General features: G+C 40.5%; 1 protein-coding gene across 8 annotated transcripts in view; it reads left to right on the plus strand.

Annotated features, from left to right (window-relative positions):
- LOC145444180 (uncharacterized) overlaps positions 1 to 26,726 on the plus strand; it is a 134,800-nt gene that overhangs the window by 101,767 nt on the left and 6,307 nt on the right. Inside the window, exons 1-6 of one of the 8 annotated variants that reach the window (XM_080322106.1) lie at positions 9,092 to 9,441; positions 21,502 to 21,606; positions 21,669 to 21,785; positions 21,845 to 21,986; positions 25,161 to 25,241; positions 25,428 to 25,550. The exons of 1 other annotated variant lie outside the window; for it this stretch is intronic. In XM_080322106.1, the coding sequence (XP_080178232.1) occupies positions 21,556 to 21,606; positions 21,669 to 21,785; positions 21,845 to 21,986; positions 25,161 to 25,241; positions 25,428 to 25,550 (514 nt within the window). In that variant the 5' untranslated portion in view covers positions 9,092 to 9,441; positions 21,502 to 21,555. Of the gene's footprint in view, positions 1 to 9,091; positions 9,442 to 9,525; positions 9,643 to 9,696; positions 9,839 to 17,819; positions 21,003 to 21,032; positions 21,607 to 21,668; positions 21,786 to 21,844; positions 21,987 to 25,160; positions 25,242 to 25,427; positions 25,551 to 26,726 lie in introns of those variants that run through there. 6 more of the 8 variants (XM_080322103.1, XM_080322104.1, XM_080322105.1 and 3 more) reach the window with 6 other exon arrangements.

Genomic DNA, 26,726 nt, shown 5'->3' on the forward strand with positions numbered 1-26,726 from the left:
ATAAACTCCAGTCATGTATATGTAAGTATTTACCTAGATACTCGAATAACGTGGCATTTATTCAATCAGTTTTTACGTCAACCATCTGTTGTAAATTTGAAATAATCAGTTCGAATATAATATTATTCATTGACTTTAAAGCACAATTCTTTTTTGTGGCATTTTCGCGTGTTAGCAATTTAGTGCAGTTTCTCGAAAGGTTCCAGCAATGGTCTGCCATAATATGTCAGAGGTGGTCAAAGTAGTCAAGAAAGCTACTCAAGTAGAAGTAGAAGTAGCGATGAAAAAATCTACTCAAGTACGAGTAGAAGTACTTCTTTCATAAGCCACCTAAAACTACTTGAAGTAGAAGAAGTAGAATTAGAATTGACTTTAAATCTACTCAAGTAAGTAAGTGAGAGAGAGAGAGAGAGATATGATATTCTTTCTCGCCTGCACCATCGAGATGCTTTGGCGACGGAGTTGCGATACGGCCCCATGAGGTCATCTAGTCTGCGCCCCCGTTTTTTTTTCTCCTCCATGCTATCCGTGATTGCTGAGCGCCTAGCAGGATAGCTGCGGATACCAATTTTCGAGTCTTTGGTATGACCCGGCCGGGGATCGAACCCACGACCTACCGCTCGAGAAGCCGGACGCATAACCATTACACTATCTCGCTCGGTAAGTAGTTGTGAAAACGATCGTAATTCGTTCACAACATTACTACACTTGCTTTTATACTTCGATATGTATGTTCTCCAGACAAAAGAACTGAAACTATAATTAGAACTCAACGTATAATACTCGTAATTGAAAGACAAATACAAATACTACTTCTAAAAAGCGGAAATATATTTCATGTCTTGTGTCCAGAAAGTTTCAACGGTGGTCTGCTAAAACAGGTCTAACGTTTAAAAAAGTCAAAGTCCACTTTTCCAGATTAGGACATGTCATGGGCTTCTAGATATAATAGGTAATTGCGATATTGCGAAACGGCAGTTTCAAACGTTATGGGGGGCCATACTTACTGTGATGAATTATTAGTTATAGGTGACAATGCGGCGTGAACGGAACCACGCAACCCGGCTACCCCACAGGACAAATGCCATCCCACAGAGAAAACTTATTTTCCAGTGAAGAAATACCAATTTGGAATCGTCTGCGTGTTTTAGTTTAGTACGCTTGGGTGATTTCAATATTTATTCACTATATAACAGACAGTCGGCCACGAATTAATGACATGCAACGAAGGAATTGTTCCAACAGGCCCGCCCGAATATGTTTAATTATTATTGATTTCGTGCCCTAAATTTTCCAAGATGACACCTCACTAAGCTCTATCGGAAAATCTGATAATTCTGAGTGGATAAAAATTTTCTAGCAATATATATGCAAGTAACGCAAGCCCAACGTTTTTTTTGTGAGGTTGGCTGACTAAGTGCCTTTTCGGCCCTGATTTTGTGGATGGCCATTGGCCAGGTATGGCTGTGGCCGGGCGTTTTCGTGTGGCGCATTGTATCCGTAGTAGCCAAAGTAGCCTACCTTACGTCTGGTGGCAGTGAGCAATGGACGTTGAGCAAGATAGCACCATATCCTTTATGTATAATATATATAGCCTTATAGAGGCTACGGTAGCACGACAAGGTGCTTGGTTCTTCTCTCGATACTGTCAAAGTGAAGAATATTATTCGAGTTGGAGGGGTGGATTAAATCTACGGCGCGAAAGAATATAAACGACAGTCGGAGGTAGCACCTTTATCTGGGAAAGGCAATTTTACCTCGACTCAGCAGACTCACTATACCATAAAATCACATGGATGCCATCATTTACGTAATTAATTACGATGATTAAAACCCTCAAATGTCACTCTTTAGCACCATATAATTGCACAAAACGGATGTATACTTTACATTTTCGGTTGATTTTAATTTTTGAGAGTTCGCCGATCCGCCGCATATTTTTTTTTTTAATTCTACCGTTTTGCGAGGCGAAAAAGTTTGAAAACCTCTGATATAGCCATAGGCCAGAGGTCTCAAACACGCTCCCCGCGGGGACATTTTGTGCGGCTCGCGACGTCAATTTGGAATTCCAAGTATTCCACAATATATTCAAGTGCCATATATCTATTTCAGATTTAATAACTTGAATTTCACACTAAAACCACAAAATCCCGAAATCTCAACAAACTTCTCCGTCACATCACTTTTAAAAGCTACCAGGCGGTAGAGATCCGCTTTTACGTCATATGTCTAGTTTATGATGCTAAAACGTGACTCGTTGGTGATTCGTGACTGAAAATTGTGATTTGGTTTGGTGCGACCTTTCGTAAAATGACTCGATTTCGGGTTGATTGGGGGATTTAACGAAAAATGACTCGGGTTGAATCTGGTTAAACGTTAAAATCAGAGAAGGACTTGCGACTTGGAATGCTGACTTGGTAATCCTACGGACGCAACAAACTATGAAACTGTCGTGGGGAATAGTAATATATCAAAAGTTCGTAGTTTGCGTTGCGCAGGCTACATAGCTATCTAATCAGGTCAGTGATGGTAACCATTGGCATTCTGTGACCCCCGTGACGTATAGTTGGTTTCATCCTGGATGTTGTTTGTTGTCTTTATCCATGTTATTATCGGTGGCGAGTAAGGTATAGTAGTAGACGCTGCACAGTGCACAGCTGTAACGCCGATGGGTTCCTCGGCGATTGGACATTTCTATTCCAGGTTTTTTTTTAACCAATGGTCCGTGAGACCCCTCTGGGGTACGAATCACCATATCAGGGTGTACGAGATGCCATGTGGAGTTCGGCCTTTATGCAGTGGAATATTTTATTGGCCAATTTATTCAACGGACTTTTTTTCGCGCTATGCGCGATTTTATGTGTAAGGTCTTTCTGATTTTAATATAGGTACCAACGGAAATTGAGTTGAAATGACAACAGGGGGTACGGTACGAGCAATCTTGCTGAAAGCACAAGGGGTACGATGGATAAAAAGAGTTAAGAAACAATGGTATTACTATGGCAAAATGCTGAATATATTTAAGTTGTTGTTGGTATGTTCCAGTATAATCAAAGTCAAATCTAACGCTGAATTAATTTTTCTTTAGCGATGACAGTAACAATAGCCTATACTTATCACGACTATATCAAAAACCCGGATTAGGGTACACCGCTCAAATGCTTTGTCATCAGGACAATCTTCAGTAAATTTTAAAATATTCTACATAAAGTTGTGGCACGTCAAAGGTCCACTACCTGCAATATTATAACCCGACACTTTTCCGACGTCATGATGCGTCCTCTGACATGATATCTACAACTCATTATTTTAACAAATTATGCCCGGCACAAAATCAATGATATTCAAATATTTGAAAATGTGATTTTTTTCCGTGTCAAGCGTGAATAGTACAATAGTAAATTCCATTTCACGATGTTTGTAGAATGCCTGTCTGCAAGGTCCCGTCAAATAACGCCTACATGGAAATTATACATTGAATATCGCTACTGTTGATACTGCGGCTCGTGGCATCATCAAACACTTGGAAATTGGCCCGCGAGCACATTTGAGTTTGAGACCTCTGATGTAGGCCATAACTTTCTAAGTGGAATTCCAAGTTTGAATCTGGTTAGGATTGGGATTAGGATTTGAATATGCAAAATTTGTGGATTAGGATTAGGATTTTAGAAGTTTTGGATTTGGATTGGATTAGAGGACATAGAAATTTCAAATCCGCTCATCTCTGCTCCCCTGACCGCACACCTCTGGTGGTGATTCAGCACGTAATATAACCTAAAATCACCATAATATCACTTCTACACCATGTCTTGAAGTTGATTGCACGCACATAACAACGATTCTTACAATAGAATTTGAATCATATCAATCCATGGTAGACATAATTTTAGGATGTTTTATCAATATATAATTCAATGTCGGTATCAATTGCTCTATATGTCATCCAACCACTCTAAGCTTTTCTGCGGTGGCTTTCAATTATCGTGAAATTTCTTCGACACCCGCTGGCGCTGTCGACGCGCGCAGCAATGACTTCAAGCCGCAAATTGAATTATCTCTCCGCGCGGATCAGCAATCCGAATGGACTTGAAATGGAGATGGCAGAATCTCAACTTGGCAGGTTATATCCATTCGATTTGAGATATATCCGAAAAGCATATCTCAATAATTTAGATGCTTCTCTCAATGTGCATATCTCGTGTGGATGGGTGTTACCCATGCAATTACATGCTTCCAAACTTAACTTCTCGACTTCGCTCTTCTGTTTGAATCTCCTGAAATAGATAGAATACATGACACATGTCAATCGATTATTTGCTCGCAATCATCAATTTAATTCTGCACATTGGCATGCAACCAGCATCTGTCATTTCAGCAACAGGTCATACCAAGACATAGCAACAAAAGACGTTGGCTGGAGATGAACACCGATGACATTTGCTTATTATACTTACTTTGACACCCTACAAATAAACCAATGAGCCAATCCGCAGGCATGAAGTTCGGTTCCGAAACCTATGCACTCTTGATCCTCACATATGCTAGACAACCCGCAGATTGCCAGCTAACATCGAGTAGTGCTCATCCGCGTTGTAGGATGCCTGAACAGATCGTATTTTATACGCATAGAGGGGGATACTGTCGGGTATAGGTTGCTTACATGAGAATAAATCCTCGTTCTGGGCGAGATCGAGCAGCCACGCAGACAAGTATGTTATGTTGTCAGCCGATATTATGAAGGAGTTGAGTCTCGCGAACCACGGTAGTTTAGTTACAGTCAGTATATATGCGTATGGTACACAAAGGGTTAAGAAGCAATGATACCACAGATATATATGAAGTGAATGGTACATTTCGTGAAATCTTTTGGATTTAGGTCGAATGCGGTGGCTTTCTGAGAGGTATGGCTGCTGCCCAAAAGTTTTTTTTACACTCTCAACGTCATATCTCGAATGCAGTGCCCCTTGACGAAAACTTTGTATGGCGGACACGTTGGTGGATTTGGAAAGCTATATTAACGATCGACTATACTATAGGCTTACCATATTTTGGAAATCAAAAAAGAGGACACTTTTTCAGAAATTTTCAACTTGCGAAACCGGAGTGAAATTCTCAAAAACCGGTTAATTTTTCCCACTTTGTGATCGGTTGACTAAAAAAATAAAAAAAAAGGTCATCTTTTCGCCCAGAGCTAAAATCACCGTTTTTCACTCCGAAATACCCGTCGGAGCTTCACTTCTGTGCTGATATGCGGCATATCACTCGCAATTTGCTCTAAATCTGCTCTAAATCTCAAAAAAGAGGACAAAAGGGCGTCCTCCGAGGACACTTTCAAAAAAGTCAAAAAAGAGGACAAATCCTCTTAAAAGAGGACGTATGGTAAGCCTACTATACTACGCTTAAGTGATATATATGCATGTTTGTCAAGTTCGCATGCACTTTGTTAGGTCTTTTCCAGAAAGTAAATTAGGATGAGTCGCTCTTTACCCAAATGTTAGAAAAAAGCTGCCAAGCTGTAAGAAAGAGCGAGTGCAGCCAGTAGTGGATTCGGGTCCTGTTTAATGAGCTCGACAACATGCGACCCTGAAGAACAAGCATCCGCCGTTCCGTTTTCATTACACAGCTTGTATCCATCCATCCTCTCGACAAGGTAGGCTACCTAATGAAAACATCAATATAAGAATAAAACTTATTGAATTTTCTTGGTTATTTACCTTATTCGGAGGTCTGCTACGCATGATCCGGGAATTCTGGTTATACCTCGGAGTCCGCGCAATTTAACGGGATGCATTATTTCTCTCCTGGCGGAGTTCTACTTATATTCCTCCACCACGGTACGGTATAGTCTGGATAAAGAATTTAACTGATTTGGAGTGTGATTGATTTCCCAGTATAGGATTACGACACAAACATATAAGGATACGATAGCATGAAACTTGGCAAATATAGATGCCATGCACACTGTCCACAACAATCCACCGCGTTCAATCCATATTAACCGTAACGAGCACGCCAGAAATGACAAGCGACCATCCGATAGACCGCAGCCAACTTGTGGGCACTTGTCGCTCGCCGGTTATCAGTTCCGTGCAGCGTTGGCGGTCGGTACGTCGAATTTAGAAAAAATCGAGCGAATTATAGCCTCTAAATTAAAATCCTAATTTCTGGGAATGAAGATCCGGGTCAGATTCGAAGCCAGTCGCGATGATCAGCTGTTAACTGAATCATATGATCCACGAGAGCCACATAAGACTGTTTTGATGCTGACGTGTGGCTGCCAGAGAAATAGAAGCGGACAATCATCCAGTAGGATGATTATCACGTTATCACTTTCGTGTCTGCACATAATGCAGATCAGTTAGTTGTGGCGTGGCTAGAACTCGACGACCGGCAGTCATTGTTACTCCAACCAGACGCCCCATCGACCACAATCAATTCACCATCAGATTCGCACCAGACACCATCCAAACCAAGACCTGTGTACGCAACCTAGGTGTTGACTTTGACGACACGCTTTCAATGGAAAACATATCGACTATATATTAGGGCTGTTCAAAAATAACTTTTTTTCCCGGATTCCAGCCATTCACTGATTAAATTGTCAGGTTACCCTAAAAAATGCTGCACACCAAATTTGGTTCAATTCTAACAAGTATAGGACTCCACAGATCCAATTAAAATTTTTAATTTACTATGGAAAATTTAAAAAAAAAATTCAAATTTTTCTGCCAACCCCATGAAATTGTTGAGCTGTCTTCAAAGACGTTGCAGTTATGGAGTTATGTGTGTTTTTCGATGATGATCCTCGGATTATCCTTGATCGGTGGATATTCCGCGATTTATCAACGAAAAACTCATATAACTCCGCTTCTACTGGCCGGAATTGACTCAAATTTGTTTTGCAGCGTCTTTGAAGACAGCTCAACAATTTCGTGGGGTTGGCAGAAAAATTTGAAATTTTTTTTTTCAATTTTTTTATAATAAATTAAAATTTTTAATTGGATCTGCAGAGTCCTATACTTGTTAGCACTGAACCAAATTTGGTGTGCAGCATTTTTTAGGGTAACCTGACAATTTAATCTGTGAATGGCTGGAATCCGGAAAAAAGTTATTTTTGAACAGCCCTACTATATATCTAAGATCTGTTTCATGTATATCCACAAGATCAGTCGAATCAGGAATTACCTATCTGAGGATACATGCAAAATTACAATACTGTCGCTGGTACGGTTGCGTTTAAAACTAACGGTGTTTTAAAGCTCTTCGTTTAAAACATGTTTTAAATAGTGTTTTAAATAAAGGCCTTTAAAAAAAATTGTGATTTTGTTGTAAAATTATGCTATAATTGTGCAAATACTTTCCAAAAAACATTTTGTATGAGTCTACGGTCAATTACCACCCGATATAGCCGACGTGTATCGATATCGGATGGTTGGAGCCCGCAAAATAGTCGGTTCAACATTAATAGAACAGATATCTCGTGAAAGGAGCTATATTTACCCTATATTTTCAATTGTCCATGCCAATCCACTATGACGTCACAATAGAATGTTTGTGACGTCATGGCTTTAAAAAAAACAAAAAAACGCAATAAAAAACATGTTTTGAATAAGGGCTTTGCTTTAAAAATGTTTGTTTTAACTTGATTTTTGTTTTCAATGGAACCCTAGTCTCCGATGATATCACGGCTTGACTATGGAAATGCTCTGCTTTTCGGGGTAAACCAAAATTGCACCGACAAGCTACAGAAGATCCAAAACATGGCTGCTCATTTGATAACTCGGCCAAGGAAGCGTGATCACGTGACGCCGATTCTTAGATCCCTTCATTGGCTACCCGTAAAATTTAGGTCTGAATACAATAAGCTTCTGTATGTTTTCAAATGCATGGAGGGAAGTGCACCAGTGTATCTTCGTGAGCTAGTGACAATCTACAATCCCAGAAGAGAGTTGCGTTCTCAATCGCAGAAACTCTTGTCAGTTACAAGAGTCAAAACATCGACCGTGGAACAATCTTCCATTTTCTATCAGACTTTCTGACTCGCTATAGGATTTATTATTGTTATATTCGGCGCTCTATAGATTAATATTATATCATTTTATTATCATATCAAGCGAATGGGCAGAACGTTCATCAAAAGTGAATGTGCGAATATAGACTTACTTATAGGTAATACCGCGATGATGCAGTCAGGAATCCCGGAGTTCTATATATCCCTGACTATACAAACCGAGTAAAGATAGAACATCGTGATACGGATTGATCATAGTATATATTGAGCTGTCGTGAGGTGGTTGTTAGCATAATGCATACAAGAAAATAAAGGAATATTAATTCAATTATAAAAAGATGTTTGAAATTTGGTGTGGAAATAAATATAGATAAGGGGTGTTGTCAGATTAGATGTTATATAATATCTAATGGTCTGGTCATTTAACCAAGCTAAGTATTGTACATACAAGTCAAATCCGGAAGCGTGATCCGAGGTTATCGAAAAGAATTCAAAGATTGGGTGCATTGTAATAATTTTAGAAACCTTGTGTATAAAAGCAACTTATTACTGCAACATTTATTAAAATAAGTGCAACTTTCACGATTTTAGTGCAACAAAAACTTGCCCTATGGATTAATGGAATTCATAATATACAGGACAGCATTTATTATGCCTGCTATAAATCAAGTGCTATTTTCACACTGATTCCGAAAATCCTAATATTAATATTTCAGAGCACAAGACCTCCTCAAAATCGCCAAGAAATGTGAAATTCGGCATTGCTATAATGACAGCACAGAGGAACAATAATCATTTGAGGTACAGATCAATCTGCCCTGCTTGATTGTTTGGTAACATTCTGACATTCGCAGCGCAGTGCAACAAAGCGCAATTGACTTCGCAAACCGACGGTATCATGGAGTTGCCATAGCCAGCATGTAATGCAGAGAGGAAATGATTTCCTTTACCGATGTAGATGTTATGTGTTTTAACTCAATACCTACCTTCAAATGTGGATATATAGTTGTTCCTCGTAGCCTGAAACCGAAGAATGCTAATGACTCATGAGATATGAAATAACAAGTAGCTAGATCTGCTAGGACATTGGTAATACTCTTGCTGACAGCGAGGGAGACCTGACCTCGATTCCCTGTGGGTCAAAGAGTTTTAACAATTTTACTGGTTTCAATTATTCAGATCTCAGTTTATACAAATGTAAATAACGAGCTAATTACGTAAAATTATTTTGATAAAGCTAACACATCGAAGCAGAAAGATACAGCTCAGCAAAATCGTAAGGGCAAATATATATATATATATATAACAATACGTTCAGGACGGGCTTATTGCTGGGATAGGTCAGTTAATTCAGTTGGAAGCATTCTCATTCAGGAGTGCCCCCTACTTTGCACCCCTTCTGACCCTGCCTTTGTCTGCGCAAATTTTAGGTCACGCGACGCCTTTCCAAACTGGCGGTCCAGTCGCCCGCCAATTCACGGATATCTCTAATTTGATTGATACATCTGCTACAGTCGATAGAACGCTTCATCTCGGAACTGCAGTCGCGAAAGAAATGTCTTATCGAGGAAGTAGACGCGTTGGTGGCCATGGAAAGCAACGACAAGCACAAAGTTCGGCAAACTATAAAAGTTAGTGAATCCACGAAAAATCCGTGACGCCGCAAAAAACCAAAACCTTCTCAGTTCACGACTGACGACGAAAATGTCGTGCTTTCCGCAATACGCAATTTTGGTGTCGTTTCCGCGCCTCCGCAGCTCACATTGGGGGATGACATGGCTACGGAAGGGGTCCCAAGAGGCACGACTGGCGGCCCGCGGACATTAGGTTTACTCGGATTTTGTTTTCGCATACTTGAATAGATTTTGCTCATAATGGCAAGCATCGGGGCATTAACGCTATATCCTGAAATGTTAATAATATATGATGCCGCGATTGGCTAATGATACAGGGGTGCATTTTTTAAATATTACAGTAGAAATATGTCGTTATAACCGACCTCATAGCACGGGTAGGATAGAGTTATGCAGTGGGTAAATAATTCTTTATGTTGCATATCATGCAGGCACACCAATATCGGTCAGCGGGGTCAGTGACGAAGTAGCCTACTTGATCACAGATACCCCCTTATGGCGTAAAGTCGATACATCATGTTTTTCTACCATTTGCATTCTTTGGAACCATTCTATAGTTTGAAATGGATTTTGAAAGTAGTCACAAGTTTGTGAAAATGAACAATGTTGTGCAATTTCATTGGACTAATATTATTCATAAAGCTGTAAATCAGCAAAACGCATGCTGAGCAATGCAGTAGCCAGACACCAGCTAATAACCTGTTATAAAGCTTCGTGTTGCTTCATCGATGCTTCAGTCGGGTACAATAGGCTACGAACTTACACAGATGGCACTGTATGACATGTTTCATCACAGCAAATATGACCCAGCAAAACATTTGGAATCAACGTATCGTAATCTAACATCTAACTTTCGCAACGTCATCTAGCAGCACATGACGTGTCCTGATCAAAATATCAGGCCCTGTTTTAGCAGACCTAGCAGACCATTTATGGACAAATACACGAAACATATTCCGTTTTTTGAACATTGTATTGTTATTTTTATGCACGGTATCAGCATCCTTGAGTTCTTATAATGAAATTGAGTTTTTTGGAGCACATGCATGCAGTGTTTAGATCAAGTAACTACCTTCGAGTCAAAAGTCATCTCGAGTCAATGCACATTTTGACTCGAGTCATGTCAAGTCATGCCAATCGATTTTTGAAGCTGAGTCGAGCCAATTACCAAGTCAAGTCACTCGATTCTTGGAGGTGACTCGAGTCGAGTCAAGTCACGAGCGCAAGTGACAATTCAAGTCAAGTCGTCATTTTGAAGCACGAGGCGTGATTAGGTCATTGCATTCGCCATCGAGGATCACATTAAGAATTGAATAGACATGCAAAAAGATGTTGTATAGCCAGAGGTGGTCAAAGTATTCAAGAAAGCTACTCAAGTAGAAGTAGAAGTAGCGACGCAAAAATCTGTACAAGTACGAGTAGAAGTAGTCCTTTTAGAAGCAGCCTAAAACTACTTGAAGTAGAAGTAGCATTGACTGACTTTAAATCTACTCAAGTAAGTAAGTAGTTGTCAAAACGATCGTATATAATTCGTTCGCATAGACTATCAACAGCTGCAAATTGCACTATGTGAAAGGTGCAGAACTTGATTCATATTGATGCATCCCAGGAGGTATAAATTGTTGACAGCAAAAGCATTCGTCCACATCATGGGATGAAAATGATAGCATTGATATGGGAATGCGATACTGATCCACTGTTTACTCGAACAAACACCCCGATTTAGAAAATATCATGGTATGGCCCTCTCGCCCTCCCACATATTTAAAGCCCATAGTTTCGTCGAGGTGCGCGCACTCACCAACTCACTGCGCGGTCCCTTGGACGACAGTGCGTGTCGACTAAAAAAAAGGTCATCACTTCGGTTTTGTTTTGTGCGCAGCTTAGATTTTCTGTGCGCGGAGACCATGTCAGCACTGCGCAATTGCGCACATGCACAGCTTAGAGGGAACATTGGTCATCACTACCATCACTATCTGATGAATTGAACGCTTTGGACGACAAGCGCCTAGCCGCACAAAGCGACTGAATTGTGTCCATGAACACTATCCACGCACTTGAAGTATGCTTCCTATACAAGCCTATTACAGAAAACTCCGTTACTGCGTAAGCGACTGCGACAAGCGTAATCTTAGCCTGCGAGAAATTTGTTGATTAGCGCGAGCTACTCAGGAGACGACCGTTCACGACGACGCCCAATCACCAATCGTGATCCGAGGTTATTTACAGTGATAAGCTGCCGGAGGCAGCATAGCGAGAAAACCTGATAGGTACGCTCGTATAAGAGCGTATTATAGAGATTCTGCGGATGGAGCCACCAAAGTTCTTGTTCAGGTTTTAAGACATATATATACAACATATATATTTAGGATATGCATATTGTCTATAGGAAACAAGCCGTTTGGTGTTTTAGTCAAATGATCTTCCTCCGTAAGCTGTCATAGGCGGGCTTGACCCTACTGACAAGAATTCAAATGTTGGGTGTTTTGGGTAGATATTATAAGCAGAAGGGAGTAATATAGTATAGCATGAATATGACTCTTCAGTCCATAGCAACTCTACCATAATTTATATGAAATATAATAACAGCATCCAATTTGATAACCAAATCCATAAAATATACAAGCAGAGTAATGACCGAACATCGTAATCCGGATTGATCATAGTATATTGAGCTACCGTGAGGTGGTTGTTCGGGTAATGTAAATGAGAAAAAAAGGAAGAATAACTCAATTATTAAGAGATGTTGGAAATGGGGCGTGGAAAGATATGTAGATAAGTGGTGTTGTCATGTTAGATGTTATATAATATCAAGTGGTCTGGTATATTTTACCAAGCTAAGAATTGCATAGACAAAGTGAAATCCAGAAGCGTGATCCCAGTTTTTTTCACAGTATGATTGATAAGCTGCCGAAGGCAGCATAGCGAGAAAAACTGATAGCTATACGCCCCGCGGATGGATCCACCAAAGTTCTTCTTCAGGTTTTAAGACATATATCTATCTATATACATATAAATATATTTAGGATATGTATGTATATTATTGGTAGGAATTTAGTAAACAAGACATTCTGGTGTGTTAGCCAAATGATCTTTCACAGTATGCTGTCATAGGCGGCCTCAACCCTACCGACAAGAATTTAAGGGTTGGGTTTATTGTAATAATTTTAAAAACCTTGTGTATAAATGCAACTTATTACTGCGACATTTATTAAGTGTAAGTGTAAGTGTAAGTGCAACTTTCACGATTTTAGTAGAACAAAAACTTGCCCTAATGATTAATGCAAATCCATCATAAAGAGGTCAGCATTTCTGATACCTGGTTTAAATCAAGCGCTATTTTAACACTGATTCCGAAAATCCTAATAATAATAATGTCAGAGCACTAGACCTCAAAATCGCAAAGAAATGTGAAATTCGATATTACTATAATGGCAGCGCAGAGAAACAATATCATTTGAGGTACAGATCAATCTGCCTTGCCTCATTGATTGTTCGCTAACATTCTGACAATCGCAGGGCAGTGAAACCATAGTGTCCTATATGGTGTGGACACAAGCAAATCTCACGGCTCGGTGAAATTGGTATACGTCACACTTTCCATTGGACTGAAGGCAATTTGACAGTAATTTTTGACCGGCTTGCCGAGCATCAAATTTGATAAAACGGGTATCAATCGAAAGCTGCCGCTGTACTGATTACGAAAATTAAACTTTTACTTCGCTCGTCGTCCTGGAACCCCACAATCACTCTTGAATTTTCCATTGTTATGGAGAGTGGTATAGTGACGCAACAATGCTGTCTGGCGAAACGAGAGCTTAGCTCATGAGCAAATGAGTGGCTGCGCGGCGAGAGTGAGTGCTCAGACTGCTCACTGCTCAGTTAGCGTCGCGGCAATGGGCAATGAACTTGTGTTTCGAAGTGCAATCGCGTCGCAGAGAGAGAATTCTTTTATTCGTCAACCACGAAATATAGTATAGGCAATGTCCACAAACATTCACGTCCAATGGCACACATTTTCTGTATTTTCCCGACTATATTCTACACGGTATAGACTGGGAGACCTGATATGACCGAAGTCTTCTAGACCAGAGTCACCCAAGCATATTTGGCAGTATTATTCATAATATGAATCAATTTCCTCTCTCAATCGAGTAGCACAGCAACGAGTAACGAAATAAACAAAAGTAAATTAGAAACAGCAACATCTAAAGGAGGACGGTTATTATTGTTGACAGTGTGATCAGAAAATAACAATTTGACCCGTGTGCACAGTGGTAATATTATTGTAGCATATACAATGAAACAAAATAACAGTAGACTTTTTTCAAAATACATCACTGTGGTCATGAGATATATTCTTCTTAGTACTTGGATAAGATGAATTTGCAATACCGAGCTTTAAACTTATGATAAGGAAGAGTAGGGTAGATAGTTGGTACGTTATTCCAAAATTTCACACCTATATGAGATAGGGAATTTCTTGACAGTCTAGATGATTTCAATTTAACAATTTGGTACTGATTCTGTGAGAATCTCGTGTTATAATGGTGAATTGAGTTGGAACATTGAAAAAATTTTCGAAATAGTCTGGCAATGTTCTTTCATTATATTGTTCAAGATTTTTACAATTTCAAATTCATACAAATCCGAGACCTTGAGAATGCCTAATTTTCTAAATTCAGGATTGACACTACTACGTGCAGGTATATTGGATATAATCCTAATGGCTTTGTTTTGTAATATCTGGAGCTTGTTGCGTTGCGCTGTTAACACTGTCTATAGGTGCTTCGGTCGATGCGAGCACACGAATTACCAGCCTTTACTTGACTTGTAATGGTAGAACTGGGTCCACAGGCTGCATTAGGGCCTAGGGATGGTGTGAACGTGAGGTTCACGTTCGCGTTCTGTGCGTGAACCTCAGGAATTGAGAGGTTCACGTTCACAAACGAACCTTGGTAGGTTCTGCACTGTGAACCTTTTTCATGTATTACCATTATCGCTTCATTATAACATATTTGGTTGAAATTTACTGCATTTCAACTGCGGACCACTCTATGCATGGCGCTGGCACTATAAAAAAAAGTCAACACTAAACGAGCATGCACCTTGACAATCTCCAAAATTTTACTTGCTTTGTTACAAAAGTTTGCTCGAAATATCCAGCTTTCCGTTTCTGAATATTTAGTGACTCTCTGGTGTGAGCTTGACCCCCATTAACACTGGATCAAGAGTGAAATACACTACATGTAGGTAGTCAGCGAATGATGCTTATTCAACCACTTCGCGAAATTGCTATCGTTGTCTGATGTAAAATATCTAGCAGGCGTACGTGGTCAATCTTGATGTTTATTGTATCATAAAAACCACATCCGTGCGATTGGGGTGTTGGCTACTGCTGTAACTTGTTAAAGGGGTAATATCGGTGGCAAGTACAGAAACCCGTTTTACACTCCGCTCTATATCAACGTAGCAATACTCAGACGCCGCATATATTGTCCGATCTGGCCTGGACCCTTAAGGCGTAAGCAATAAGCATATATATTCCGTTGCAAGTCCTCGTCGAAATTGTTGGCATATTGACGGAAGATATTGATTTTATGGGATTAATATACATGATATTGGCTATCACTTCACTGAAATGTAGGGTTGGAATTAGCGATATTACGTCACGTGACGACATGATGTTCACGTTTACGTTCTCACAGAGCCTTTCAAAAAGTTTCCCGTTCACACGAACCTGAACCTTTCAGTGGTTCACACCATCCCTATAGGGCCCTACGAATTTTCGCGCATTGTCATTCAACTCATAGGCGCCGACTTACGAGGTGGCGGCCACCTCGTACGAAATGCTCAAACACTCAAATGATTTGTGACCAGAAATTAGTAATCATAGGGCAAGTTTTTGCAACTTTTGCAACTTTTTTTTACAGCTTCCGGCAGCTTCCTAAATACTCGTAAGATATGTAGAATGCTGTTTTAAGCTGTTTGAAGGAATCTTATAGTGCAACTTTTTGCAACTTTTGTCCATTTTTTTCTAGCAACTTTTTGCAACATTTTGCAACTTTTTCGATTTTTCATGAAAGTATTTTCGGCCAAATTCGACTGAAACACCGTAAAACAGCACCGAAGTGACGATTTTACGGGTATTTCTGGAGCTGAGCCGGAAAATTGCCCCCCCCCCTTTTTTTCAGTCAACCGACCAAAATGTGGTCAAAATGCAACTTTTGCAACTTTCTTCAAAAATAAATAAATGAATGCAACTTTCCACGGATTTAACTGCAACAAAAACTTGCCCTGGCCTAGGTAATCAAGCGAATCGATGCGACCTAGTTAAAGAGACGTCTTCGTTTTCGATACGCGTATGTGCCAGGCGCATATAGCTACGGGGGTTTGGCGTTCGAATCCCCTGTTTGAAACGCGAAACCCCGTCATTTTGAAATAGCAATTCTAACTCTGATTTTCAGTTGCAATTCAATAATTATGTTACTAGTGTTCCGCGCGACCGATTTGCGAGAAGCGAGTTGTCAATTACCGCGAAGAGTCTGCGATGATATCCCGCTGAGATAATCGCGAAATTAGGTCAGTCATTCCCGTGCGAGTGGCAATCGTCGCTAGCCTGATTTATCGCATCGCGAACAATCCTGATTTCGCTGCTTCAACAATCGCTTCTGGAATAGGCTCAGTTCACACTATATCATCGCTTGTCTGCGCAATCGCATCTGCATTGGCGGCTTCTGCCTGGTGTGCACTATATCATCGCTGGCCTACGCGATAGCATCTCTAATAGGGCAGGTGCGAAAAATATAATTGCTGGCCTTACTATCGCGTCTCGGGCTCATCTATCTCTCGCTGGTTTGGAGACAATGCGGTCGAGTTTACGCTGATTAGTGATTGTTTTATGTCATATTGATTGAAGAGCGACATCGCGAAACTGAATAACATCGAATCGCTGCAGACAGACTTTAACGTGCGTAATTGATTTCCGCTAATACTTGAACGTAACGATCAGAAGATGTGTATCATGGCTTGAGTTCTAAAAGACGACAAAGGTCTGACCCACCTCAAATTGGTGCGATCAGGTTCGGACATTTTCCTCTTCGAAAACTGTCGACGAGGCTGCGTGATACGCGCGCGCTTTTAATTGTTGACCAGAGATCAGGGACTCGCTAATTGACAGCACTTCCGGACTCTTTGGCAAACTAATCATACGCCTAAAATCGTCAACAAGAAGATATTATATGATCGTCATTTACACATGTACTTAACCCGAATTGAATTAATGCGATACTGGTAAATTTGAAAAAAATCCGTATCCCCCTAATTTTCCGACTGGCTACGCGCCTAGCGTGTGCTGAGAACCACCATTATAGATCTCCTCTCCCGACCACGCGCCCAAACAGACGTTCTGCTTCTCTAAAATCTAGACAGTCGATTTCTATTGAAAAGATCGTGGCATCTGCCCGGAACTGGAATTAATTATAGCCCAGGGGTGGCCAACCTGCGGTCGTAGAAGGAAATTTGTGCGGCCGTCAACACGTAATTCAATTAGTGTGTGTTGGCGGCGGTCGATTTTGGTGCGTATAATAAGCCGATATGAAAACATATATTAGTCCGGAATTCGCCGGTAATGGGCAAGGACAGTTTAATGCGGCCGTGAATAGCAAAAAGGTTGGCCACCCCTGTTCTAGCCTATAGTCGTTACATTAAATAGGAATAGGAATATATATATTGTTCCTAGATCTATTTGCGGCGTATATACACCGATGAACTCCAAAAATGCTTCGCGAACGTAAATCGGGAAATGCACCAATGCCGCCAAAATCGCTGTTTTAATCTGCAAACAATTGCCGGGATGCGAGCAACTCAACGCATAGCCAGAAACCGCAAGAGACAATTGCCGATTGGCTGCGCGATTTCGCGTTTGTAATCGTCATTATTGTCTTCTTGAAACCTCATATTCGAGAGAGTGTTACTTGCGAACTTGCCAGGCAAGTGCGTAGTGTATTTCGTTACTCACACGACGCATTGCGCGTGAATAACATTAGCGCAACTCCAAATTCTCAGTGACGTTAATTCTGAATTTTGTTCGATTCATTCCGTCGGACGAATGCATCGTACATCGTCCGACATGATCGTACCGTAGAGATTCCATTTAATAACTGGACTGCATGGTTTGCTATCAATGTCTGCAGGGCCGGTAATAAAACGTCACAAATGGTTTAACGCTGCACGTACACCAGCGGCATGTAGTAAAGTGCGTTTTGGTGCGACGATGACGTCACCGATGTGGAACAATTATGACGTCACAAGACTTCGCCATCTCGTAAAAAATGATAGTCGGCGCCTATGATTCAACTTATAGAGATTTTTTCGTCTAGGTCAGAGGTCTCAAACTCGAATGTAGTCGCGGGCCAATTTCATAGCACCAAAATAGGGGTATACGATTTATATTCAAGTATAGCGCTTATTTTACGGGACCTTGCAGTCTGGCATACCGCACTCGTCGTGAAATGTGATTTACTATTGTGAATTCTCGCCTGGTACGAAAAATATCACATTTTCAAATATTTGAATAAATTTGTTGTTGCATTTGACATAGTCTGTCAAATAAGTAGTTATAGACCCCATGCGATAGTACAAATGCATCTCATGACATCGTAAAAGTTGTCGCGTTATAATTTGGCAGCTAGCGGACATTTGACGTGCCACAATTATTGGTACATTATATAAAAATTGAACAAAGATTGACCTGATATCAGAGCATTGGAGCAATACATCCTAATCCGCGTTGCGGGCATACTCCTGATAACTAGGCTATTGATCATGTCAATAACAAAGTAAAATTATATCAGCGTTAGAATTACAGATCAGTAACAACTGCCGACAGATTAATGTACCATAGCATAGAAATGTCTAGTCGTCGATGAATCCATTGGTGTTACAGCAATGGAGCGTAGGTCACCGCTACGTTACTCGCAGGAAATAACTAACTACACATTCAGGGGGGACAGAATGCCAATGGTTGCCATACCGACCTACTTAAATAGCTCAATACGCTCCGCAACGGCCTTTCGCTATATTACTATTTCCCAGAACAGTTTGGTAGTTCGTTGCGTCCGTGGTTGTACCAAGTCACGACTTTCCGAGTCAAAAGTCCTCTGATAGTAACGTTTGACCTGACTCAACTCTAGTCATTCTTATTTTATCACCTATTCAGTACGAGTTCGAGTAATTCTACAAAACGTCGCGTCCAAAAACAAATCACAATTTTCAGTCACGAATTACTATCAACGGGTCAAGTCCTATCATCATAAACAGGTAACGTGACGTATATAGCTGATCTTCCACCGCATGGTAACTTTTGCAAGGGATGTGATAGTAAAGTTTGATGAGTATAGTTTCAGTATTTTGGACTAGTTATAGAGCGAATTTTATGTTTTCAAATCTAAAAAAAGATATGCGGCAGTAAATATTGTCGAATACTTAAAAATCCAAAATGCCGACGCGGGCCGCACAAAATGATCTGGCGGGCCGCGTGTTTAAGACCTCTGGTCTAGGTAGCTGTATACCAGGGGCGGGCAACATACGGCCCGCGGACTGTTTTCGGTCTTTCATGATAATGTGGCCCGCCACCCCCGTCTGCCGAAATTCCCCACTACTTGCTTACCAGGTCCAGTTTTAGTGACTGTATGTTATTATATACGTGTATGCACATTGCACAGCGTGCGAGAATGGAACTTACGTGAAAGTTCGTCGAAGCGATAAGACTTGCATTATCGGCATTTACGATGTACTCAACCCTAATGTCGTTTGCTGTAATCATGGTGTTTGTCGACTATAATGGTCATATTCACACCAGGCTGATATTTATTATTTTTTATTCCGTGACTGCCGACATGTAGCACGGCACACTTCTAGGCTTTTGTAAGACACCGCTTATGATAGGGGTTGCCAACTCAAAACGGGTCGCGGGCCACTTTTCAAATTTCGTAGAGGACGCAGGCCGCATGAATTCAATATCGAGAGTAAATAGGCCACACTGTTGAGCAACGACGCTATCTCGTCTCCTACTAAACCCTAATGAATTGATATCTTTGTAAATTTGGGGTACTGGACTTATCCAACGCCTTGAAATCTTAATTTAGGATTGCACCGTGTGTTGATTGATCAGAGAGAAGCAGACATGGCAACGTCTGTATGACAACGCTATTCTCAAATCCACATTGTCTTCGTCATTATCGGCGAGAAATAGCTTTGAAGTGACATTGCTGTCGTTAAAATGGATTCATTAAATGCGATTTATTCCTTGTATGTGTGGATGAATGGGCGAATAATGTATCGATTCAGCAATCCGGCCCGCCAAGTACTTAATTTTCCTATATCCGGCCCGCCGACTGGAGAAGTTGCCCGCCCCTGCTGTATACATTGGATATGTCAGATTATTATGTTATCGATTGGCTTAGCATGCTTGTTGTGTAGGGCTCCAGAGACACGTTGCGCTGTTCATGGAGGGTGTCGATACTTTCTATAGTCGCTTTGGGTAAGTGTGAGCATACATTACCAGCCTTTCCTTGACCAGTAAGGGTAGGACTTGGTCCGCGAATGTAGCAGGTAAAAAAAATTTGATCAGAGGTTTACAGCAGGAGTGTCGAACTAAACTGGAGTCGCGGTCCGGATTCAATCCTTTATTAGATACCTTGCGGGCCGTACCAGTCAAATGATTCCAAAATGTTACCACCAAATCCTTACCATTGTTTTTCACTGGAATGCTCTATTACCAAGCCTAGGCCTGCAGTGCCATAGCCCTTGTCAGGAATATAGGAGATTTAACTAAACGGTGACATTGGAATATGGTTCATTATTTATCAATCACAATTCGGGTTTCTCTGAATGCCAGATACCTTTTACGCGTCAGAAGTAATACAGCGGCATCATTGCCGCGACACCAGATGAGCACTCACTCTCGCCACATAGCCACTCATTTGCTCCTGAGTTAAACTCTCGTTTCTCCAGACGGCATGGTTGCGTCACTATACCACTCTCCGTAACAATGAAAAATTTGAAACTGATTGTGGGGGTTCCAGAGCCATGAGCGGAATAAAAATTTATATTTCCGTAATCAGTTCAGCGGCCTCTTTCGATTGATACCCACTTTATCAAATTCGATGCTCGGCAAGCCGGTCAAAAATTATCGTCAAATTGCCTGTAGCCAAATTGAAAATATGACTTAGACCAATTTCACTGAGCCGTGAGATTTGCTTGCTTCCACACCATATAGAACACTATGGTGAAACAAACCACGATCGACTTCGTAAACCGACGGTATCATAGAGTTGCAACGGACAACATGTAAGGTAGAGAGGAAATAATTTTCTTCACTGATGTAGATGTTGTGTATTTTCCCTCACTACCTACCTTCAAGTGTGGAAATATAGGCCTAGTTGTTTTTCCTGGCCTGCGTGCGAAGAATGCTGATGCTGGGATATGAAATAACAACTATGGCTAGGTCTGCTAGGATATTGGTATTATCCTTGCTGACAGCGAGGGAGACCTGACCTCGATTCCCTGTCGGCCAAGGAGTTTTAACTTTTTTACTGGTTATAATTATTCAGATCTCAGCTTATACAATTGTAAATAACAAGCTAATTACGGAAGGATATTTTGATAAAGCTATAGCATCGAAGCAGAAAGATACAGCTCAGCAAATTTGTAAGCGCAAATATATATACAAAACGTTCCGGACGGGATTATTGCTGGGATAGGTCACTTAATCCATTTGGAAGCATTCTCATTCAGGTGGGACCCACAACCTTGTACCTCTTCTGACACTGCCTTTGTCTGCGCAAATTTTAGGCCACGCGACTCCTTTCCGAACTGGCATAATCGGATTCTGATTTACGAGAGAGAATGGAGAAATTAGAAGAAAAAGGCAGGAATGTGAAACGCAAAATATCGCAGGTCCGGTCGCTATTTCACGGATATCTTACCGTTTTTCAATTTGATCGATACATCTTCTACAGTCGATAGAACGCTTGATATCGGAGCTGCAGTCGCGAAAGAAGTATTTGATTGAGGAAGTAGACGCGTTGGTGGCCATGGAAAGCAACGACAAGCACAAAGTTCGGCAAACTATAAAAGTGAGTAAATCCACGAAAAAAAACATCGGTGACGCCGCAACAATCAAAAAAATTCTCAGTTCACGACCGGCGACGAAAATGTCGTGATTTCCGCAATACGCAATTTCGGTGTCGTTTCCGCGCATCCGGAACTCACATTGGGGAGTGACTTGGCCCTGGAAGGGGTCCCAAGATGCACGAATGGCGGCCCGCTAACATCAGGTTTGCACGGATTTTGTTTTCGCATCAGAGGGGTCAGTGACGAAGTAATTGATCACAGACCCTCCCTTATTTAGAATAGTCGTGTCATCATGTTTTTCTCCCATTTGCATTCTTTGGCACCATTCTATAGCTGTTTAATGGATTTCCAAAGTAGTCAAATTTTTTTGAAAATGAACAATGATATGCAATTACCTAGAACTAATATTATTCATAAAACTGTAAAGCAGCAGGACGCATGCAGAGCAATGCAGTAAGTTATAGCCAGAAACTAGCTTATAACTTGCTATAAGGCGTCGTGTTGCTTCATCGATGCTTCAGTCGACTACATTAGGCTACCAACTTACACAGATGACACGGTATGACATGTTTCATCACAGTAAATAGGAGTCAGCAAAACATTTGGAATCATCGTATCGTAATCTAGCATATAACTATCGTAACGTCATCTAGTAGCACATGGCGTGTTCTCATCTAAATATAAGGGACTGTTTTAGCAGACCACCATTGAAGCTTTCTGGACAAAATACAGGAAACATGTTCCGTTTTTAGGATATTGTATTGTTATTTCTTTTTATGCGCGGTATCAGCAACCTTGAGTACTTGTAATTAAATTGAGTTTTTTGATAAGCACATGCATGCAGTGTTGGGATCAAGTCACTACCTTCGAGTCAAAAGTCATCTCGAGTCATTGCCCATTGTGACTCGAGTCAAGTCATGTCAGTCGATTTTTAAAGGTGACTCGAGTCAATTGTCAAGTCACGTAACTCGATTCTTGGAGGTGACTCGACTCAAGTCGAGTCAAGTCAAGTCACGATTCAAGTCAGAATTCAAGTCGAGTCATCTTTTTGAAGCATAAGGTGTAATTAAATCATTGCATTCGCCATCGAGGATAGCATTTAGAATTGAATAGACATGCATAAAGATGTTGTATAGCCAGAGGTGGTCAAAGTAGTCAAGAAAGCTACCCAAATAGAAGTAGAAGTAGCGACGCAAAAATCCACTCAAGTAGGAGTAGAAGTAGTCCTTTTAAAAGCAGCCTAAAACTACTTGAAGTAGAAGTAGAATCGACTGACTTTAAATCTACTCTCAAGTAAGTAAGTAAGTAGTTGTCAAAACGATCGTAATTCGTTCGCATAGACTGTCAAAAGCTGCAAATTGAGCTTTGCGAAAGGTGAAGAACTTGATCAATATTGATGCATCCCAGGAGGTATAAATTGTTGACCGCATGATGGGATGAAAATGATAGCATTGATATGGGACTGCGATACTAATCCTCTGTTTTCTCGTTCACCTGGATTTAGAAAATGTATGGCGTCCTCCGGCATATTTAAGGCCCGTAGTTTGGTCGAAGTGGTGTCGGATACGGTGTTATCACTTTGTGCGATTAGTGAACATTAAGATAAAATATGGCCGATCGTAAAAATTCCATATAGTTTAGCTTTATTTTCGGAAAATAGAGGCATTGCTACACTTGCTTTTATACTTCAACATGTATGTTCTCCAGACAAAAGAACTGAAACTAATTGGAACTCAAAGTATGAAACTGGGAATTGAAAGAGAAATATCAATACTACTTCTAAAAAGCGGAAAATATATTTTATGTTTTTTGTCCAGAAAGTTTCAGCAGTGGTCTGCTAAAACAGGTGTAAAGCTAAAAAAAAAAGTCAGAGTCCCTTTTTCCAGATTAGGACATGCTATGGGCTGCTAGGTTACGATAAAATAGGTAAATGCTAGATTGCGAAATGGTAGTTCCAAACGCCATGAAGGGTCATATTTATTGTGATGAAATACTTCATATGGACGACAATGCGGTGTGAACGGAACCAGGTAACCCGCTACCTAAATTATATTCACCGATACGTTCGTGAAATCATATTAGTCTACAGTGCGCGAAGCAACTTTTATGAAAATTAAATGTTGATACTCAGCCCCGAAATTCCTCAGGTTATCTTTCTGGTTGGAGGATTAAATTACTTCTACTTGACAAACTGAAAATAGCGAAAAGTAAGTAGGTAGATGACAAAATATTATGAAGTAGAAGTAGAAGTAGCGAGAAATTAGACCTACTTGAGTACTTCAAACAGTAGAAGTACTTCTATACTGACCACATCTGTGAAAAGCTCATAGATACTTCGCTATTATATTGCTTTCCTACTGCTACGACTACTACGGCAACGTACGCTGAAACTCCAATCACTTCGTTCGTGGTCAATTTATTTGTGATAGAACAATGGAGGTTCAGTAAAAGGCATAATCATTGAATGAATGAAATTGATCGCTCTCACAGGTCACACCAGCATATCGAGAATAATCCGAACACATGAAAGATATATCGATTTTTATCGACACCAATTATACTTAATGACTTGAAATTGAGTCAATCCACATTTTTGAAACGCCGAGTCAAGTCAACTCATTTTTGCAAAGTGACTCGAGTCAAGTCAAGTCATACGAAAAAGGTGACTCGAGTCATCCCAATTCTGCATGGATGTTGACGTATGAAACTATGTGAAGTGTATTGTCTCTATTTGCGGAAGAACATTTCAACGTAAATGGCATTTTCCCAATCTAGCGCCAACGTTTTAGCGCTTTGTTACTGTTTTTTTCGCGGGTCTCTTATCGTATTTTGACATTTTCGTTTATTTTTTTGCGAATGAAGATGCTGCCAGAATATAGCCCATGTCACCGTAACCGTCCTATTATGTATTATGCATAGGTTTGATAATGAGACTTTCAAGTCAAAAAATATGCCTGGATTTGGAACTAATATTTTTGCATCATTTATACTAGTCCGGCACGTACACTAATAAAAGGTTTAAGTCCGGCCCGAGACTTAATTGAGTTTGCCATCCCTGTTCTAGAGACACGTCCGCGAAGGTCCTGACCTTTTTTATTAGTCATATCAGAACGCGCGGGAACGCTGGCCTGTTTTTGTACAGAATAAATACGAAATTTTCAAATTTGTAGTAGTAACTAGTGATGAAATTTTTGGTGCACTCTTGATACGTCACAACAAGTTTAACTGTAGTCCGCACCAAAATATGTCTAAGAACACTGAGATGTAGCTTAACGTTTAGATTTGAACTGATAGTCCCGTAACATTTACATCATATAGTTGAATTAGTCTGCGTAATTTCAGTATCATCTCATAACGCTAGCTGATTAACATCACAGGATCAATGGGAGAACGGGGTCAAGATAAAAATTCTGGCGTCCCTGATGTCATACCTACATCAATATCACCCGTGACAAGCGGTGAGTAATGCCTGTACTTAATATTCGTACCAATATTTTCCGTAGAAACCGTTGTCAGTTTACCCAATACATATTTTGCTCGCTGCGTCAATAAAAAACCAAAAGGTTTCGATAATTCCGAAAAAATCTCTATTGTTTCTCGATAATGTATGAAACCACGCATTACAATAATCAAGTTTTTCATAGGATGCGCAACTTTGGCCGGAGGCGAGAATGTCAATCAAAAGTTCACAAAGAGCTCGGTTAGCGTCGTGGCCGGAGATGTGATCAATGTTGTTTACAACATCACACCAAGTCCCGCGAACCAAGGTGAGTGTATTGCTTTTTTAGTTAATTCGGAGCTTCAACTGGGAAGAATTGTCTACTTCAGTGCTTCTCAACCTTTTTGAGCACGATCCGCAAAAAATTTCACCCGCACAAACCAACCGAAAATTGTTACAGAAAAAGAGAATGAATATTTTGTTTAGGTGTACAACAAGTATAGGCTACCGGATTAGGCTATCAGGTGTCTCATTAAAATGACAACTCTTTTCTCTCGTTTTGATTTCAACTATAGCGCACTAAACACTCTTCGGCCAAATAAGTATTTGGTTTTGTACAAGAGCTTCTAGTGCTTGGATGGCCAGGTCTTTGTAAGAACAATCCAGCACTACTATCCAAAATAAAGCACATTTGCCGTGAGTGAAAAATGCTTGCTGGCAGAAATCCTTTCTGAGATTAGGCTACGAGACCCTGGAGCTCGAGTTGGTCGAAGGGGTGAATAATCCACATGTTTGTTTTAATGCTTCTGTCTGGTCTGATTTATTGATAGATAAGCTCCAAATCTATTAAGGAGAGTAGGCACATTAGAGATCGCTACCTTGTGATACGCTGTTCCGACTCGTGATTTATTTTAAATTTCTTATTTGCTGTTTCGTGGGTAAACGAGAAGAGCAAAGAAAATAACCGAATATATCCGAATATATCTTGGTAATTATCTTGGTAATTATGATTAACACATAGAGTGAAGTCCATACATTATCTCCAAACGTTATACAGGAAATGACAACCCGACACGACATGTGGTTTAATTTGATATGTGTATTGTGTATGGCAGGGGTGTCAAACTCAATTTGGGTCGCGGGCCGGATCCAAAAAGTTTTGATCGCTCGCGGGCCGGACCAGCCAAATGATTCCAATGTGTTACTTCCAATCCATAGCCTTGTTTTTCACTGGCATAGCATAATTATCAACGCTAGATGCAAAATAGTATTTTACTTATATCACGGATCATCTGGATGGGCTCTATTCGAGCAACACAGTTATTCACAAACAACGGATATTGGCAAAAATTGGATGATCGGCCGATTGAATACAGATATAAATCACTAAAACGGCGGCTCTAACGACGACATAAGTTGAAATATTTCTATAATGTTCCACCAGCATTAATCATGATGCATCGTTGGCCCTGCGTATTCTTGGTGAGGAGTACCAGAGATTGTA

This window comes from Botryllus schlosseri, chromosome 8 (genome assembly GCF_051294905.1).
Source record: "Botryllus schlosseri isolate E-star chromosome 8, Bs_hap1, whole genome shotgun sequence".
NCBI lineage: Eukaryota > Metazoa > Chordata > Ascidiacea > Stolidobranchia > Styelidae > Botryllus > Botryllus schlosseri.